The following is a 20,231-nucleotide window of genomic DNA, read 5'->3' on the forward strand; positions in this document are numbered from 1 at the left end:
TTTAAAGAAATGCAATGTCCCAGTAACACGATGGTAACTGTGGAAGCAAACCTTTATATGGAATAGTGTCTGTAAGGGAGATGGATGATAAATAAAACAAGCCAGTTTCCTTTGAACAAACATGCACATATTTTTCTCCCCCCCATTTCTTGTGGACAGCAGCATAGCAATGGATACAATCAGTGAATTGGAATCAGGTGTCTGTCTACTTGAAAAATAAAGGGCATTCTGGAAACAGAACTCTTCTGTTTGTTATTGCAGAGATAGAACAAATTCTGCATTCATATTTGCAACCTTTACCCATTTTTGTTGTCCATTTAACCTAAATAAAAACATAAAATGACCATGGAATTGATTTTAATGGCCTCCTCGTTCTGTCTCCTATATGGTAACTGGAGATCCTAGAAGCAGGATGTAAGTTTGAAAAGCCTTGTGAAGCTAATGCTGTTTCAGTACCTTATCCTGGCTGGATGTCCATCCCTGTGAGCAGCCTAAACAAAAACAAAACTATCAGGCCTCCAGTCAAATGCAGTTGCTTTTCTGGAAGGCTTCATAAGTGTAACCGTGCATGAATACAGGCTTTATTAAACCTGGTATGATTTAACCAAACACAAGTTACTGTGCTCTGCGCAGGGGAAACGGCCAAAGCCTTGGGAAGACAGGAGACCATTTTGGGTTAAAACTCTTCAACACTCACCATGGGCAGAAGGCTGGGGTGACGGCCTACGAAGCGATGGTCTCCCCTTTGTGTTGCTACTGAGCCGACGGTGAGCTGCAAACACTAAGGCCCTGGCTGCTGTGTCAAAATCCCAGGGGCACGTTAAATCTTTAGCGGGTTTGAGATGTTGCTGTGGCAGCTATGCACTCGGCTCCTCAGGCGGGGGTACAGCTGCTGCAGCAGGAGCAACAGGCCCGCTCAGCCCGGGTTAAGGGCACATGGGGCAGCACAGCCAGTTTTTCAGCAGCTCGGCTGACATGCTGGAGCGTGGGGCAGCTGAGGGGTGCGTGGGCTTGCATGCTCTTTTGCCCTCCACAACCACCTGCGCCAGATGGAGCAGACGCAACACACCTGACCGCACCAGCCCTAAACCACCCGTGCACCCACCCAGCAGGGAGGCTTTCCGAAAACCAGGCGCTGACTTTTGTGCTCCTTCCTGTCTGCCCTACCTCGGGCAGCTATGGAAAATACACCTTCTGCAATCAGTGCGATTAAAATCAAGCTGCAGAGGAGAAACAGGGACGAAGTTGCACGAAATACGCGAAGAGCTGCTACTCAGAAGAGGCAACAGCCGGGCTGGGGGGAGGAGGGGGGGTTTCTCCGAAGCGCCTCGCCGGGGGCGGTGGAGCCGCGGCGGCCGTTAGCGGCGCGGCAGCCGTTAGCGGCGCGGCGGTGGGGGGCGGGGGGAAGGCATCGATGTCTCGGCGCTCGGCAGGCGGCGGGCGCCATGGCGCTGAGCGGGCTGCGGGTGCTGGAGCTTGCGGGGCTGGCGCCGGCGCCGCTCTGCGGCATGATCCTGGCCGACTTCGGGGCGCGCGTGGTGCGGGTGGACCGCGCGCCGCGCTCCGCCGTGGCCGCCGACGCGCAGGGCCGCGGCAAGCGCTCGCTGGCGCTCGACCTCAAGCGGCCGGCGGGCGCGGCGGCTCTGCGGCGGCTCTGCCGCGGGGCGGACGTGCTCGTCGAGCCCTTCCGCCACGGTGAGGCGGCGGCGGCGGCGGGGCCCGGTGCTGGGGGCGGCGGGAGGTTTGGGCCCCAGTGGCGTCGGGAGGGAGCCTCGTTAGACGCCCCCGTGCCCTTCACCTTCAGATAACGCCTTTGTGCGCCAGCGGGCTCCGGGCACCCCGTTCCCCCTTGTGCTCTTCAGAATCTTTGTCAGAAAAGAGGGAGCCAGCAGAAATTAGCTCTCAGGTTTGGATTCCGCACCAATGTTGCCTCCTTCTTATCATATAAATTAATTTATGACCTGGACATACCTGTAGTAACTCCTTCCATCGAAAGGCGTTCGCAGTTGTACGGCAGCCGGGCTGTCGCACCGGGCCGCTGGTGTTGGACCAGCCAGTCCTTAAACTGGTGCAGAGCTCTGTGTCCCTGGGCTCCCGGGCTGCCCCGGCCCCGCTCTTAAGCCATGGACGTGAACCCTGAAAACTTTGCTTTTCAGAAGGTTTTCTTTCCTTTCATTTTCTTGCTGGTAATTGGATGGGCCTAGCTTCTCAAAATAGTTGTTAACCGGTAGAAATGTGTTACCAAATTTCACTGCTTTCTCCCTTGCATTAATCGGTTACTGCTGCTTACTAAGTAATACAACAGAAATAGATTTTAAGGTATTTGAAGATGTAGTGATTTTATGGACAAGTTTGTGAAAGAAGCGTTGGTAATAGCTTCAGGGGTAGAACAGGCATTGAAGCTATGTCAAGGGAGTCAATACCTTCTCCAACCTGTGCCTCACTGCAGTCCCAGTATGGATTATAGGGTATAGTCTGACCACGATTCACTAAACAGATAAAATTGATGATTTATGTGCAAATTGAATGCTTCTTTGAAACCACTGTTTTAGTAATGCAGCATCAAAATGTTAGTCTTGATTACAGTAAACTATGCTGACCAAAACTGTATTTTATAGATCTCTAAAAGTTCCTTATTCTTTACATTGCACAAAAGAAGACTTGTTCTTTTGTAGTTGTTGCAAATCATTTGTGGGATGTATAGTTGTGCAGCTCATTTGCATCAGTGAGTTAAAGATAGAGGAACACAAGGGGTACTGGGTGGGGAATACATGGGTTTTGCGAAGGAAGTATGTTCTAATGAAAGATGGAAGTAATCTGGCAGACTGTCGGGGAAGCAAAAAGGAAAAAATAAAGCTGAGAAAAAGAAAGGACCATAAAGCTTAATTTCCACTTAACTGGCTTGCCTTCAAAATGCATTCATTATGCTGGTAATTTATAACATTCTGGCTTTTAACTTTTTAATATGGATACTGAATTAGAACGTATTATTTTATAAATTGCAATTCAATTCTGTTGTAGTGTAATTTACACTTACTTTTAACTATGAACCCTGTATACTTTGAGTCTCATAAAAAAACAAATGTGAATTAGGATTTGGTGCTTTTTTTTTTTGGTTCAGGTGTCATGGAAAAACTTGGTCTTGGTCCAGAGGTTCTTTTGCAAGAGAATCCCAGACTCATCTATGCTAGGCTCACTGGATTTGGCCAGTCAGGAAAATATGCCAAGTCTGCAGGTCATGACATCAATTATTTGGCATTATCAGGTAGGCTGAAAATTTCCTGTTGAAGTTTTTATTTTTCCTTTAATCAAGACTTAAGAATTTATTGAAAGATTCTTTGCAGATAGCTCAAATTACATGAGGTGTAGTTTGGTGAAGCAGCTGAGCTGATCTAAAGCCTCACTGGCAATGAAGGAGAGGTTCCTCCTCCATCCTTGTGCTTCTCTCTGCTCCCTTCTCTCCAATCTCTGGTGCTTGTTTGACCCCTCTGTGAGCTGACTCAGCTCCCGAGCATGTCAAAAACTGACCCAGGAAAAATGGGGATGTTTTCCTGCCAGATTGTTGAGTTCAAGCAGTTCACTAAGAGTTTGGTTGGACAAACATTAAAAAAAAAAAAAAAATCGGCACAAGAAAGAGGAGGAAACTCAGGCTGGGCAGGGCTGTTCATTTTGGCAGCAGCATTGAGCTGTTAGTCTGGATCAACGTGTCTTCTCAGACTGTAGTGTATTTTTCTCCTTTTGTGCTGTTTTATCTGAATAAAGTTTTTTTCTTTAAAGAGAGAACTGAAATTTGTATGTATTTTTATCTTTTCCTTTGGGGCCTCTCTCCTAGAAAATCAATATGTTCATAATCCCAGAAGGGTTGCAGATTATTTTGCCTACATTGTGAGCAGCTGCTTTGAGGTAAAGTAAAACTGCACAGCCTACAAGGCATTCTCTTGTGCTTTTCTGCTGTAAATTTCTCTCCAGTTATGCCATTTCAAAGGAAAGCAGATTTAAGATAAAGTGAGTCTTGTCCGCAATGCTACATTGCCTTAGAATATTGTAAAACAGTATGCTCATTCAATGTGTGATGATTTTACAGGTATGCAATACCAAAGAATAACAAAACTACCCAACTCTGATGGTAGCAATCAATCTGTAGTCATGCATGGCCCCACTTACTGCTCTTCACACTGCCTGGACCATGTGTGTTTCTGTCTCTGCCCCTTTTCCAAACCTATGAGGGAGGAGAGAAAGTGGGCCAAAACCTCATGGCTTACCACTGGATGGTGCATTTCTTTTAGCCCCAGGAAAGTGCCAAAGCAGAACTGCTATAGATACAGAGATGGTACCACCATCTGTGGGGATTCACTGCATTGGGGAATGAAGTTTCTTCAGGGATGGATTCAGTTTTCTCTCATGGCATTAGATTGTCAGGGTTTCAAAAAGAGAAAAAGAGACTTTGTTTGGAACACTTTTGACTTTGTGTCTGCGTGATTTGAAAGTATTGTGATAGTTTAATTTGTTACAAACCTAGGGAAAGGTTCAAGCATTGTTGTCCATCGCAACCTTAGATGATAGTCCTTTCTGTTTACAATTTTTTAATCAGTATAGTTTTGGTTAGTGCTATCTTACTGTAATTGAGAAAGGCCTGCTACGAGAAGGAAGTTTCAAGCAGACAGTTCAAAATTTTTGTTGTTTCAAATTTAAAAATGTGAATTATGTATCAGTACTTTTAAAGTATAAAAGTCTGAGATTTTCAGGTTGTAGTCAGGTAAAGAAATGATTGAGTTACAGAGCCTTCACTGCACTTCTTAACTATTTCACTGGTAATGTTTCTCTTGCCAGACATCCCACTGTAAAAAATAAGTCTGGTTTTAAACACACTGACTCTCACTTCAATAAAATTAAATCTGCTTGAAATTTCACATAGTCAGGTTTTTCTGCCAACTTAAAGGAAATAGGACAAGGTATTTGGGAGGTATCAGTGCTCAAAATTGAGGTGATCTCACATCTTGGGTATTTTCCTGATGGGCTTTACCTTTCTGAAACTCAAAAATGGCTTATATTAGAAATTCTAGATGTAAGTTAATATGTTAATCTGCTGCTGCCAGTGACAACCATTAGACTGTTAAAAGTCAAATTTTAGTCATTGACAGGGCTTTCTACACGCATTACAGTTCTGCAAACTTCTTTATATTGTACACTCAGCTGCTTGCATTTAAGAAGTGCATTAGACCATTAACTAACTAAACACTGCACCAGAATCATGCAGTTTTCAGGAAATTTTGGCCATATATGCTGCAAGTCTCAGACCTTAGGCTGTAGGCATAGGTGAGACATGATCTTATTGGAGAGTTTCTTACTTCTGCAAAGGGAATTGTTATGAAGGAACTACAAAGAGTGAAGTGCTAGTGAAAAGGCTGATCAAGGTGGCAAAGAAACGCTAACAGATTCAAAGCTCTGTCTAAAATAATGACAGTGGCCAAGTCTCGGCTCTGTTTCTTTTCTTCATAATTTCTGGCAGACAGAGCTTCACTGTGTCTATGTTGCATGCAAAAGGAGGTAACCTTTCTATATTATTCACCCATTCCTCATATATACAACCTTATTTTCAAAGATATTTGAAGAGGGACGGTAGGACTAAAGTAGGGTTGTTGGTGTGAAGTCCTTTCTTATGATTGTTAGTTCATGGGTTATGTGCACAGAAGGCTGCAGATCTGCTTTTTTACCTTGAAAGATTCAAAGAAGAAAAATCTACCAAAGTTCTTTTGAGATTTAACTCCTGCTCATAATGCCTATTGAATTCTTATGTGGGAGGTTCTAAGTATGTACAAATTGTTAATATTATTTCATATATGTATTTTTTGTATGAAATATTGTTCCTATATAGCCAAATGATCAATGTTTTATCTATGTGACCTTTATTAATCTATTTAATCAGATACATCTTCATTAACATGACTTTAGATATTCTATTCTTTTGTGAATAAAGACATAGCTGGAGTAGAATCAGAAAACAATGTTGGGAGAAATTTGCTTTGTCCCTAGTTTGCTCACATAGATTGAAAGGAATGATACTTTAATTGTAGAAATGTGGAAACTAATATTTATAATTCATTTTATAATTACATTTACTTTGTTTGCTCTACTGTCAGGCGTGCTGTCAAAGCTGGGTAGAAAAGATGAAAATCCATATGCACCTGTAAACCTTCTGGCTGATTTTGCTGGTGGAGGTGTCATGTGTGCAATGGGCATTATTATAGCCCTATATGAACGTACCAAATCTGGCAAAGGGCAGATCGTTGATGCCAGTATGGTAAGTTTTGTCTCATGGGGAGGGCGGGTTGCTGTTTCTTTTCTACTCAGTCTGTAAAATGGGAAGTGTTGGACCTAATGGTAAAGTTTAATATTAGGAATTTTGGAAAGGTAAAGTAAGTCATCTCTAAAATGGCTATTCCTTTATCCACAAACAGTTTTCACAGGTCACTGTTGCCTTCCTTATGGTGTAGTACATGCACTGAAGTTCTTTCCCTGTGCCATTCCCCATTTCCTTTTACCAGCCTGCCTTCAAAAAGTGTTAGCTGTATATATTTGATGAGTAAGTTGGGAATAGGATGTATTATAGACAACGACCATAATGCATAATAGCAAAAACAATGATTCTAATAAAATAAAAAAGTTGCGTTAGCTCTATCCAAGGCACATCTGCTTATAACTTTGTGATAGGTCATGTCTTCTGAAAAGCACTGTTTTTGCCCCCACGCCACCCCCCCCAGAAAAATTACACTGTCATGGATAATTGCCAGGAAATCAATTTCAAACACTTTGCATTAATACATTGTAGAGGAAATGAAAGAAGGGCTACATGCAAATTTGTAGTAGTTTAATCATGAATGCTGTGGAATTTTTCACTGCAAGGCCACTCACTTGCGTGTAGAGGAAAATGGTTATTTACATTTATCCTTGAAACCCATTGATAGTATTGTCTACAAGTATTTTTTCTCACTTGCACTCTCTCTTATTTTTTTATTTTCAAAAGAACACTGCAATTAAAATTTGACCTCTCTAGAGATATTGTAGTATAATGAAGGCTATCATTTGGACTCTAAATATAAGTTTTAAAAAATCCCTTCATCATAAGAGGTCTTGAGGCTAGGGGAATAGCAACAGATGTTTTTTGTCTTGACTTTAGTGTTTTTTTGACTGCTTCACAGGACATTCTCAAAAGTAGGCCATGGAATTATGGTCTAGATGAAAATTGCATGGGATGAGTGCAAAACTGGTATAATCTTTTTACCCAGACAGTGGTTATTAATGGTCAGTTATCAAAATGGAAAAAAATATTAAGTGGAGTTCCACAGGGTGTCTTTTTTTCTGTCAGTGTTTTCACTGATAACCTGAATGACGGACTGGAGGATATACTTGGTAAATTCATAGTTGATGTGAATCTGGGAATAACTAAGCATGTTGGATGACAGGATTAAAATTGAAAATGGCCTTTACAAATTGAAGGAATGACCTGCAAAAGTTGACTGAAATCCACGGAGACCCCTACTCAGTACTCCTCTTAGGCAGAAACAATTAGCTGCACAAATGCAGTGTAAGAACTGTGGGCTAAAGTGCAGTCCTGGGGATTTATAGTAGTCACAAGCTGAACATGAGTCAACAGTACCACAGTACCATGCTGTTGTGAAACACACAAACACTGTATTAGGATATACAAACAGGAAATATAGCCAGCAAGGTTTCTGAAGTAATTCTTCTAATCAGTTCATCTATTCAGCATTTATAAGGCCTCAGGAAAATACTGTGTCTAACACCAACCATAATCTTTCCCAAAAAAGCCCCCAAAAACTCACAGTTGGAGGAAGCCCAAAGAACATAGCAAAAATTATTTGTGGGTCTAAAAAACATGACCTACAGGGGAAGATTGAAGGAGTTTACGTATTTGTGAAGTGGAAACTGTGAAGAGATATGATAAGTCTTCAAATACGTAAAAGGCTATTTCTTATGGCTGGGAGTATTGCCTTATCTTCTCTATCTGTGCTTTAAGTCATTGAAAGAATTTGTTACAAGAAGAATGAGTGCAAGTCCACTAATGTCCAAATGAGCTCTCTGGCTAGTTGGGAAAGGAATGTCTTTTTTTTAATTATATTTTTTTTTAAAAAAGCCCTGAAAACTTCTCTCTCTCCCAGTTTTTTTTCTTGTCTCATTATTAGTCGTGGAATTTGCAATTCCCTACTGATATTCCAGGCAACCTCTGAAATCCTTGTCAGGTGGCACTGGATGTATTTTGCCTAAAATTTCTTTACATTCCTTTCACTTACACAAACTTTCTGTGAGACAGTTGATGAAAAACATACATGTGTCATTCACAGCAAAGACAGTTAAATAAACTGGAATGGTTAAGTCTGTTTCTATTTCTAAATTTAATTCATGGACATAGTGTTTGGTTTTTTTTAATACAGTAATGCAGCATTAAAATATTTGAGCTGTTATTTCATTTTAAAGTTCTATTTAGTAGGCATATTACCTATGTTGCTGAATAGTTTGGGTAATTTGAATATGCTAAGGACACACGGGGGAATTTTCTATGGTAAAAGAGGGAAAATGTATTTCTTTTTTAGCTGCTTTGTGTCCCCAGGATTACTTTTAATAAGTTTTCGTCTTCTTTCATGGAGAAAGAAGTGTTTTTACTGAACCACTTTTTTTTTTATTGTAATGTACATATGAGGAACTCCTCTAGTTAGCGAAGCTAAACTAATACCAAAAGAGGGTAGAGGGGCGATCAGGCCAAGGGCTAGATTTGCATCATCTCTTCACATTTGTCCAGTGTAATTGTCACGCTGCGTAAAAAGTAGACACTGGGTCCTGCTTTTTAGCTCAGAAGAATTAAACTTCTGGTCTTAACCAATTTACATTAGTTATTGTCTCTTCTCATTGACCCTCTGGAAGTGCATGCATCTGATTGCTCCTGCATGCTGAGTAGGGTGCTGGCTGAAAACTGTGGTAGGATACAGTCGGCGCAGGGATGTATCTGTGCTCCCACACCATGTGGGAACGCTGGCACGTGAGTAAGGACGACGACTTAAGTTCACTCAAAATTCAGACACTGATCCTTCTGCTGATAGTAGGCATCTGACCAAGCATGACTCCTTGTGAAAAGAGCCACAGGAGAAGATGGTGGTAATGACCACTTCTTGCATAATAGCCTCATGGCGAGAGCATTTCACTGGGGATCCAAGTTTTTCTCAGCCTGGAGGTATTAAAAAAACAAAGCTCCCACATCCTGGAAGAGCTCCTCAGTCACAAGGCTAGAGGTTAGATTGGGGTGGGTTCATTCTCAGTCATTTTGTCTGCACTGTTTCACTCTGCGGCAGGAACAGAAGAGTTGTGGTGTGGGTAGAGGTCACCCAGCAGCATGCTGCCTCGGGTCACCCATCCCTGCTTCAGAGGCTCCTGGTGCTTTTAGCATTAGGGAGTCCTTAAGTAAAATGCATAGCCAGTATTGCTGTAATCATTGTGCAGTTGAGCTAAAGAGGAAAGTGATCATAGTGGTGCGTGTGGAGTCATCTGAGCCTGCCTTTGGGAGTTCAGGGCAGAGCTTAGACACCTTTTTACTTGTTTCTGAGTTGTGAAGGACTTGGACACACACTAGCTGTCTGGTTGCCAAGCCTGGGATACTTCTGAGATCCAGTCAAAAAGAGATGCTATTTTACTGTAGTTGTTTCCAGGGTAGGTAGTAGGGTAGGTAGGTGCTCTGAATAGTTCTGACAAATTTGACACCAAAGTCTAATCTGCAGTTAGAGCTTATTCAGAATATTATCCCACCTGTTGTTGTCTTTACTTCCAATGTCTTTTATGTAATTCTTTGCTAATGTGAGTAGTGCAAGATAAGATCATTAGTAAAGCAAACAGTAATTTGGTAGTCTTGCAGTCATTTTGCAAACATGCAGGTGAAGGTATGTAATATTCTCTCACAGGAAAGTACCTTAATTGACTTCAACATATGACAAGTAAGGCAAAAGTATTCCTGTCTTTGTGGCAAGAACTTGGGAGGAAGATGACAGACAATATACTTTAAATGAAGAAACCTTCATGACTCTGCATACTTGAGGTTTACCTCTTTTTAAATTCATGCTTAGAAAGGTAGAAACTAATAGGTATTTTTACCTTAAAATTTAGCAGCTTTATATTTTGGTACAATCTCCACACTTTGCTCTACAGACAATATCAGATTAATTTTACACAGCTGAAAATACATGAAACAAAATGATAGCTACTACTGCATTTGAACAATTATTTCCGGTTTTCTTGAGAAGATAATTCCTAAGTACTTGCCAGTGGGAAGAGTGGGAGAATAATTTTTTTCTTCTAACTTAGTGATCCAGTTGAGCTTCCCCATTCGCATAGTATGAAAGAGAGCTTTAACTTCTGCTTTCCTTCCGGTTTTCTGCTTCTAAAAATAGCAGTCTTATAGTCAGGTAAGTTCAAGACAACTTACTGTTGATCTATAAACTGGTAATTACAAGACTGGTATAGGCATACTGGTTTCTACAGGTGGAAAGCTTGAAGTGTTCTAGAGAGCCAGGAGGCTTGTCCCATCACCTAAAATGTGAACCTCAATGTGAACAACTAGTGGTTATGAAATTGCTAAACTAGGATACTGAAGCTGTATTATTACACTTATGCTCCTTGTCATTCTTTAATACTAGAAAATTTCCCATATACAATATAAACTGTACTTTGCAAGTACAAGAAATGAAACTGCTTAACAGAAATTTTGTGGTTAAAAATCTTAACCCAGGCCAGACTTGCTAGTGAGTTTCTGCAGTCTTGTTTCATGTCAAATTAAGGCAATATGTCAGCTAATTTATTGAAGCTGTTGGTTTTTTGTATATCTTGAAGGTAGAAGGAGCAGCATACCTGAGTTCTTTTCTGTGGAAATCACAAAATTTAGGACTTTGGAACAGACCCCGAGGTGAGAACTTACTAGATAGTGGTGCTCCTTTCTATGAAACCTACAAGACCTCCGATGGAAAATACATGGCTGTTGGTGCCATTGAGCCTCAATTCTATGAGCAGTTAGTAAAGGGTAAGTAGCTTGGAGCAGTTGTTTCACATCTGCAAAGCATGATTGAATAAATTCTTTTTAACTAAATTTTGATTCATGACATTGGTTATGTTTATATCTTTATAAAAGCCAAACCCTTTTGAAACCATTTGGGTAGTATTGTAGCTTTTTAGTTGAATTTCTTCTTCTAGCATTTGATTTCTTTCTTATTCATCCCTTTTCTTCTGAAGTCATGGTATTGCTAGTCAGTGATGTGGCTGAAGCACTGTACAACTCTTTTGGAAACCACTTTTTTCAAAGGAATGTGAATCTACTTTAAAAAAAGACTGATACATCAAATAAAATTTCATGCAGTTTCAGATATTTTTGCTATACAAATTTTTAAAGAAATTTTTATATTATTTTAAAAGTGAATGTTCACTGGAAATATCCCATAATATTTTTTGATAAATATGACCTTTTATAAAACAAAAGTCAGTTTTATAAATTAATTTTCACCACAGAACTTAAGAGTGCTTTTAGAGTACAACCATGGATCTGACTTTTATATTTGACTGAAGAGTTTTAAATTATGTTTATGAAGTATGATTTATATGTCTTGAAAAATTAGATTGGGTCATGCAAAGACATTATTTTGTAATGTTGACACTGAAATTTGCAGGTGCCCCTTTACCTTTGAACCAATTGTGTAGTCTCAGCTTTAGATCAGGTGTGCTCTTAGCTTCTTATTGGTACTTCATTTAAAAATAGATTTCCTCTGTTACGCCCCTTTGATAAATTGCTATGCTTTCCATAATGAATTTATGAACGTTTTAAAAATCCACAAAGAATTTGGGATTTATTTTCTTTTCCTAGTATTTAGGATATGAACAATGTAAGAAATCCCCTTTAACCTAATTTTAGTTCTTCTTAATGAGTAGGATGAAATCCACATAGGAGTGGATGTTCCTAGACTGTGTTATGTAATCACTTTGATATGTAAATGACTTAATGTGGTAACTCTTGGCTGGGTGAAGGTGGCAGTGAAGCAGCTTTTGACTCTTGCTCAGCATTTCCCCAGAGATTATTACTTGAATAGCAGGTTGGATGCCTTCTCACAGGCAAGTACCATCAGTCAGCTCAGCCCCCATCAGCTCCTTTGCGCTAACAAGAACATAGTCAGTGCCAGGGCTTGCATTTCCAGGAGTTTTTGAAATTCAGGAAGGTGGTCAAGGTGGGACGTGCTTTTGGTGGGCACAGTCCTAAAGAGAGAGGACACCTTTTTCTCTTTTTGACATTGCTCTCTTGCAGGCTGTGTGCTCCCAAAGAAAGTCCTTGAACATTTGTGGCTGTAAATGGCTGCTTCTATAAATGGCCATAAAGGACTATTTATTGCAGAGAATTTATTGCAGAGAATTTTCGCAATTGCAGAGAATATCCAAACTGGTATATGCTGATACATGAAATGCACAAAGCAGCCTCATGGACTGACCCATTGACATGTCCAGCATGATCTTCTGCACCCAGATCAGATGCCAAGTTTGGGAGAACCATGTTTTTGGCTGATGAAGCTAGTGCTCCTCTTTCTCATTGTCCTGGGAATACCTTGCCTGTTCGGCTCTAGATCTAAGCTACTCCTTGAAAAAGAAAGTGTAGTTATTTTTTCCACAGTTACTGATTCTCTGAAATGTTATTCTTATCTAATTCCCTGGAGTTTTTTGTTTGCAATAATAGAGCTGGAGAACAAAAATAATTAAATATAAACCTGTATCAAAGTAAAATGTAAACCCTTGCTCTGAAAATTAGAGAATTTGGAATTCCAGTACCACTTCTTCAGGCAGAATGCTCTTATAAAATACAAAGAAAAAAAAAAAAAGAAGCTACATATTCAAATACTCATCTGTTTGGCCTAAAGTTCATGGCTGCGGTATTGTATGCTTCTCTGGAGATTAAATAGAATAGCAATTGCTTTTAAGCTACAGGACTGGGATGAAATCTCTATTTATTCAGGAAGAAAACACATTCTGTAATGGAGTCTGGGCTCAGGTTTTTTGCCCTTCTTCCTCAGTGAACCTTTCCTGGATGCTCCAGCCTTCCCGTATTGATCACTGTTGCAGGGCCACAGTATGAAGACTCAGGACTTTTCCAGTCAGTCAGCCAGGTTGTCTAGGAGGATACCCTAGGATGGTTGAATCCATTATTCAGACAAAGTAATACAGTCACTGACTGGTCTCTGTCTCATGTAGGTATCTCTTTACTGAGGAAAATATTGAAATTCTGTTTCCTTCCTGGTGGTTTCTCAGAAATTTGGAGCATAAAGTCAGAGCAGAGACTATGAATTCATCAGCCTATATTGGGGTACCCACATTTGACAACTTTATTTTCATGTTAGAAAATATTTCCTATGCTTAAAACACACAGAAATGGCTTGATTTTAACAGCTAAAGTTTCAAAAACGTTTTTTTGCACAATAAAAGACAAGTGTATTTGCATGTATGTAGAAAGACAAGTGTAATCACAGTTGTGGCTGTGCATCTGTCAGCTTCTGTCATATTTCAAAAATTCAACATATAGGCTACAGTCTTCTAATAAAAACCTGCTTTTTACCTTTAATTTGTTCACAATTTTTGCTTCCAGTCAATAATTTTTATTTATTTTATAAAAGAGCATTATTGAAAGCTTCAGACTATAAACTCAAGATTTTTTTCACAATGCTGCATTTAAAATAAATGGTCTTTCTTCACTCTAAGTGTACACTGTGAATTGTTCAGATTTTCACATAGGAAATAATTAGCCCCTTCAGTAGTTCCATTTGTAAGCTTCTGAAGCAGCAGTGTACTGAATTAGAACAGCCGATTCTGCTTGTAGCTAAGAGATCTTTTTCCTTTCAGGGATATCTATAGGAGAAATCCAGTTCAGAATTTAAGCCTTTGAATGTTATACGGAAGAAAAAGCTGCTCGTGAGAACTGTATCGCTATTCCACAAACCCGAAGAACTTTGACTTAGACTGAGTGGTCTGTTCAAGGCATTAATTCCCTGCTTTGAAGTAGTTTTAAAATGCTGTGTTCCAGTTTCCATGATTTCATTTCATTCTTTTTTTCCGTACTTCTGGTCAATTCTGTTGGTGAACAACTTGGTGCTGTTCCAGATAAAATGTATTCAGAGGCCACTTTATGTCCATCTGCTCATATTCAGAGAATATGTTACTTCTGCCACTCTTGTATAATGAGAACACAAGGATGTTGCAGAAGTAATGGACAGAGATTGAAAGACTGCAAATGTGAAAAAGGAACATGATTTCTGAACCAGTTGTAGCTGCCTGCAAAACTGTGATTAGCAGAAGTGAAACTAATTTCCTTTTGCTTTTGCTTCACTTTAGTGTTTCCCTGTAGAATTAGGAACCCAGTGCTAGATGAGAGTGCAGGTAATAAAATAGAGAGGAAAGTTCTTAAGGGGACTACAGAGTGAAAAGTGTTAAGTTTAAGAAAACACTGCATCTTAATTTTGAGAAACTTTTTGGCTTTGTGGATCATGCTCGCCAGGGAAAGTGAAATTTCCATTTACCACAGATTCATGGGTTTTTAAAAACTTGGTTATAAGAGAAACTGAAGCTATATAAGATAGATAAGGTAAATTGCCATAACAGCTGCAGTATTAGAAATTGTGTTCTGGGCTCATTATAGACTATTTGCTGTTCACAAACATGCTGTAATCCTCTTGCTTACTTTAATTTTGTTACTAGTAAAGTCAGCCAATGAATAATGAAAATACCTTGCATCTTATGAGAATTCTGATGAAAGAAATATTTGTTACTAAGGCTAAGTCTCAATATTTTGATAAAAAGAGACAGAATGTCTTCCAGCTGAGCTGTAAATTGCTTCTGCAAGTTTATCTTGATTTTTAGCAATATGTGCGTAGTTATTTCTTTGGCCAGGCTAAGAGAAACATGCAGAACTTGGTAATTTCACATATCGGGGAGAAGGTGAAGGTGTGATTCTGCATCATCTTGTGGTGTAAACTCAGTTACATAAGACGAATGTAGTATAAACTTACACTGCTATGAAAAGCAGAAACAGTCACTAAAGCTCTGAACAGATATTTGGTATTCCTTTTACAACATTGTATGTTTTCTTTTTAAAAAGAAGGAAAAAAAAGATTTAGAAAGTTCTTGAAAAAACATAGTTTACATCATTATGAAGGATTTCCACAAGGCTGTCCATTTTGTGATTATGAAGTATTGTCTGTTTTATTCAAAATATATCAATGTACTGTATTTGATACCACTTTTTTATTAGGAAATACGCAAGGTGGAAGAATGGTTTCCTCATTACAGTTTAGAGATCCTCAGTTGCACGTAATTTTATTTGAATTTATTTATCATGGTAGGCCTCATACTTTGTACTAAAACTCCAGAGACCCAGGTTCTTGCTGCACCAAAACATTTACAGTTGTGGTAATTACTGTGCAAACTTAGAGTGCAGCTATGGACGCATTTGTAGTGATGCTCTGGTAGCAGTCTGGTGCTAATCACCCTTTTGATGAACTTTTTCTTTTTAAAATAAAAATTGAGAGGGCAAAAAACAATACATAGTTACTTTAATGAAAATTCACTGCTGTTTTGGAATATTCTAAGGTTTAATTCCCTGTGAGAGTGAGAATGAATTGCATTTATGTAGAGCAGTGGTATACATTTTGTGGCTGTGGTTTAGGCAAAAATTAAGGAAACCCATACTTAGATGATTCTGTTCTCATATCATGGGAACATAATTTAAAAATTACTGTGCTATGAGCATATAGCTTGGAAAAGAAAATCAGCAGGTTAGAAGAAGAAAATCCCAAACAAAATCCTGCTACGGATCCTAAATATCCTTTTAAACTGCTAGCTGAAATACTGTGAGAAACTGCTTATTTCTGTTTTATCAAATCAACACTGCTGATTTATCTTTTGAATTTTATTGTTTTCTCTCTCTTGAAATAGGTGCCTAATTTCACTGCAGTTCATCTGAGAAGTTCTGTAGGAATAGACATTTGTGATTTGTTGCATTAATAAATCAATTGCAGATATATCTCTCAATATAGCTATAGCATACAAGGGAGACTTAATTTTTCTTTTTTCTTTTTTTTTTCCAAAAAACACTGTTTCAAAGCTGTAGTGGGGTAATTGTTGGCCTTTTCTAAAGAAAAATTCCTAGATCAAAATCTGAACAGGTCTTGACTGCTGTACCAGATTTTCTGCGTAAAAGATATTTTGCTTTTGATTATATTGGTGAAATACGTCATTCTGTGGTATCCCAAGCAATTCTGTGCTGTGTAATTGTTTCCCTGTTGACTCAGTTGCTCCTGCTGTGATTCTGTTTGTCTGCACCACAAATGTTTAGCACAAGGTGGAAAATGAGAAGCTTCAGTGCTTAAGTGCTGTGAGTTCATACTACTTAAAGGTTGAAGTCTTCAGTGGTCAGTGGAAAATGAGTACGTAATATTAAATTCCAGGTTCTGCATATTGTTCTATTTTACTAGAGCGTCTGGGGTTAGATTCTGCCAATTTTCCATCTGGCATGATTTCCAAGTATAATTGTGTAATACAATAATGATAGAGTTATATTCGTAATGGTCCGACTCCTAGAAACCAAAACATAATTAATAAGCAAATCAATACTTATCAAACCAGTGTTTCCACTTGGTAAGATTTCATGCATTGAGACAGAATCACAGATAATATGTTGTTACTTAGCTTTACTTGTTGTGGAATGTAAATTTGTCTCACCTCCTAGTTCTTAAGTAGGCTATCTAGCACTATTCATCTTTAATAATATATTTTGAGGGAAGTTTAATCAAATTCATTTTGTGAGCATCAGTAGCTTCAATTTATTTGCAGATGCTGAACCATTATGAGTAATCTTCAATTAATTGTTACTTAGGATGATAAGAATTGCTCTGCAGAGTAGATTTTAAGCTTAGAGATTTCAGGTACGTGTACTTGGTAACTAAGTAAGGAATAATGCTTACCTTTTAGTGATACTTAATTTGATATCCTTAGGAACTTCTAATAAGATGTGGAACTGTTTATTCTGCCTTTGGCTGTGTTGATTTTCCTCTACATACAAACCATTGAATGGCTGTACTTCTGAGTCTGAAGATTGGCAATTTCTGTGTGTTTTTCTTTGCAGTACCAAAGTAAGATTTAAAAGAGTGTATTCATTTTCAAACACACTATTTAGAGTCTCATTGAGCAACAGTGAAGCCCATTAAATATTATGGTAACTTTATAATTTGGGGGAGACTGAGCCCCAAGAAGGACGTATAGTAGAGATTATCAGGAAAAAGAATGAACTTAAAGAGCAGAAGAAAAGAAATTATCTTACTGTCTTCTCCCCTGTATGTTTTAGTAGTTATGTTTCTGCCCCTTTCAGTGATGAGGAAACTGTGGAAATAGGAGAAGATACAGAAAGCTTTTTCTGCCTATCTACAGCTGAAGCTGAGAGGAGTTCTGTGTCAATTCTGCATGCAAACAGGCATCTGGTAGGCAAGCCTGTTATGAAAACTGGAAGTCCAGTCATCAATTTGATAGCAGTCATAGCAACAGATACAAGAAAAAAGGTTCAAAATTAAAAGCTCCATGCTTTCTCTGCATTTTGCACAGAGCTGTTGTTTTCTAAAAAGTTCTGATTTTATGTTGGTTTGTAAAGCATTATGATGATAGCTATTCTCAAGCCCTTCTTAATTTCTCAAATTTACATGTTTTCTATCCCTGCTTTTTCAGATTTTTTTTTTTCCTGCTTCTTTCAAGCTGCTATAGTTGTGACCATTTGGACAGCCTTCATTATACCAATTATGAATTCTGTTTGATATTATAGACTCTGTACCCCTGTGTGTACTATCTCCATTTTGAAAATGGGATTTAATTGCCTTTTCTCTTTTTTGTTCCTTACCTCCTTTTTGAGGTAAACCTTACAAGAAATGTTAACAATTCTTGCATCTCCTAGATGTCTGTGTTAGGGTCCAGAATTGTTATCATCTCCTAGATAGCTGGCTGGAGTTGTTGTGGGACCTACAAGATGCCCATTTTCTAAGCCTGCGCTCCCTGAGTAGGCAACTAAGCAAATGTTTGTGCATGGTGGAGGTCCTGGACAGAGTGCTAAAATAGTCCCTGGCAAAGGGAGCTGAAGACTGTAAAAGAGCAGTTCTGTTTGCAAACATAGGAGAAATTAAAGTAGGAGATTGGAGGAGTTCAGAGAACAGAACCCATGAGAAGGGAACAGAAGCAGAACTGGGAAACTGGCCTCACAGGAGCAAGGTAACTCCAGAGGCGGAGAAGAGGTGTACTGTGTACCTGGTGGTCCATAAGACTGATCTGGGAAGCGTGGTTCTTAAGCGGTCAGTGAGTGTAAGGGCTAGGAGTGTCAGTCGTCCCAAAGAGGAGCAGGAGGAGAGTTTGAGCCAGGCAGTGTGCTGCAACATGAGAGCAGCAGTCTCTGGGCAGCGGGACTTAGCCTGCAGGCAGCTGCAGCCACGCTACCTCATTCACATCTGGCCTGAGTATGTCCACGCTGTCTTCTCCTCTCTAGCATGGAAATACCTGATTGCATTGGGCTCCAAATACGGTAGCTTGCTGAATATCCAAGTAGGGCAGATTTACTGACTTCCGTGACTGAAGTATGTTGCAGTAGCCCTGGACCTGTTCAATGGATGGTTGCAGCAGCTGCTGCTGAGTGTGTTGCTACTGCCAGATAGATGACACAATACCTATTATAGAAAATGTTCTCAGGACAAAATGTTCTTTCTAGGCAGCTGCTGCTCTTATAAGACATTTATGCGAACAAGTGTTTATTATATGTACTTAGTTAAAAGGCCATAGCTGATGCAGTTCAGTTTAAGAGCAAATGATAGAACATGGCATTCTTCTTGTCTCTCTCCCTGTCCAATCATAGATATTGTAATGAAGTTTGAAGTGACTCTTAGTGTGTTGTGCAGCACTGGACTGCCTACAAAATACTGGTTTCTTGAGAAACATATTTAGTTATAGGCAGCTATTTAGTTTGTCTAAGCTATGCTATTGTTAAATTTTGCTTTTCTCTTTTCAGGTCTTGGGCTAGATTCAAATAAACTTCCTAGTCAGCTGAGTTTCTCTGACTGGCCCAAAATGAAGAAAATGTTTGCATCCATATTTGCACAGAAGACACAAACTGAATGGTGCAGTATATTTGATAGTACCGATGCCTGTGTGACCCCAGTTTTATCCTTTGATGATGCTGCCTCGCATCAGCATAACAAACAAAGAGGTTCTTTTATCAAAAATGATCAGGAAGAGATAAGTCCTAGACCTGCTCCTCTTCTTTCACGGACCCCTGCCGTTCCGTCTTTTAAAAGAGATCCTTTTATAGGAGAACACACAGAAGAGATACTTCTAGAATATGGATTTACTAAGCAAGAGATTGCTAAGCTTCATTCTGATAAAGTAATAGAATTCAGTAAACCAAAAGCTAATTTATGATCTCTGACTATGCAAATCAGAAGAATTTCAGGCTGATGCAGTAAGATTTTATGCATTAAAATTGAATTATATCACAAATAAATGTTTGTATGGTACTGCTTTTAAATGAATGTTTTAAATGAATGAAGTTTTAAATTTAATTGAAAACAGTGGGAGTTAAGTACCTGCGTACCTGGGTGGCTTGCATGGGAGTACACAAACTGTGTTCCTAGTAAGTCTAGAATGTCACTGAAATTGTGTTCTGAAGATCTACACTGTTTGTTTACTAAGCAGATGTAAATTCTCATAATGTTTCTTTAAATAGCATATCCTGTGAAATGTTTGTTTCTTTTAATTCTTCGTTACACTGTTGCTTTGTAATATATTTTGTAATTACCTGAAGGTAATACTTTTCATAAAATATAGTTATATGCCTCATAAATGGGTGATTGTGTTGTTTACTCATAGATTTGAAAGGATTTTTAACTCTATCATGCTGATTCGTTTGCATTATCATGCTGAAACAATGGTTCATATAATGCTGTTTCCTTACGCTCTGCTATAGAGTTGTTATGACGGTTCTATTTAAGAGCCTGACTACATTTTCTTAATGCAGTCCCATGATTATATTACATTTGGAATTTCAATTTGCCTGGAAATTGGTTCAGGATGAAATTTGTTGTTTTAAAATAGCTGCCAAGAATTAATCCTTTCCTCTCTTT

The 20,231-nt window shown here is 39.0% G+C and overlaps 1 protein-coding gene across 2 annotated transcripts; it reads left to right on the forward strand.

Moving 5' to 3' along the window:
- The first annotated feature begins 1,433 nt into the window (after positions 1 to 1,433).
- On the forward strand, positions 1,434 to 19,951 carry AMACR (alpha-methylacyl-CoA racemase). Of its 2 annotated transcripts, none has more exons than XM_067316160.1 (5): positions 1,434 to 1,695; positions 3,122 to 3,265; positions 6,141 to 6,301; positions 10,894 to 11,080; positions 19,121 to 19,951. In XM_067316160.1, the coding sequence occupies exons 1-5, from the start codon at positions 1,446 to 1,448 to the stop codon at positions 19,528 to 19,530; spliced, it is 1,152 nt and encodes a 383-aa protein (XP_067172261.1). In that variant the 5' UTR covers positions 1,434 to 1,445; the 3' UTR covers positions 19,531 to 19,951. The 2 variants fall into 2 exon arrangements, with proteins under 2 accessions (XP_067172261.1, XP_067172262.1); XM_067316161.1 differs by having other exon boundaries at positions 10,894 to 10,966.
- Positions 19,952 to 20,231: the final 280 nt, after the last annotated feature.

This window comes from Apteryx mantelli, chromosome Z (genome assembly GCF_036417845.1).
Source record: "Apteryx mantelli isolate bAptMan1 chromosome Z, bAptMan1.hap1, whole genome shotgun sequence".
NCBI lineage: Eukaryota > Metazoa > Chordata > Aves > Apterygiformes > Apterygidae > Apteryx > Apteryx mantelli.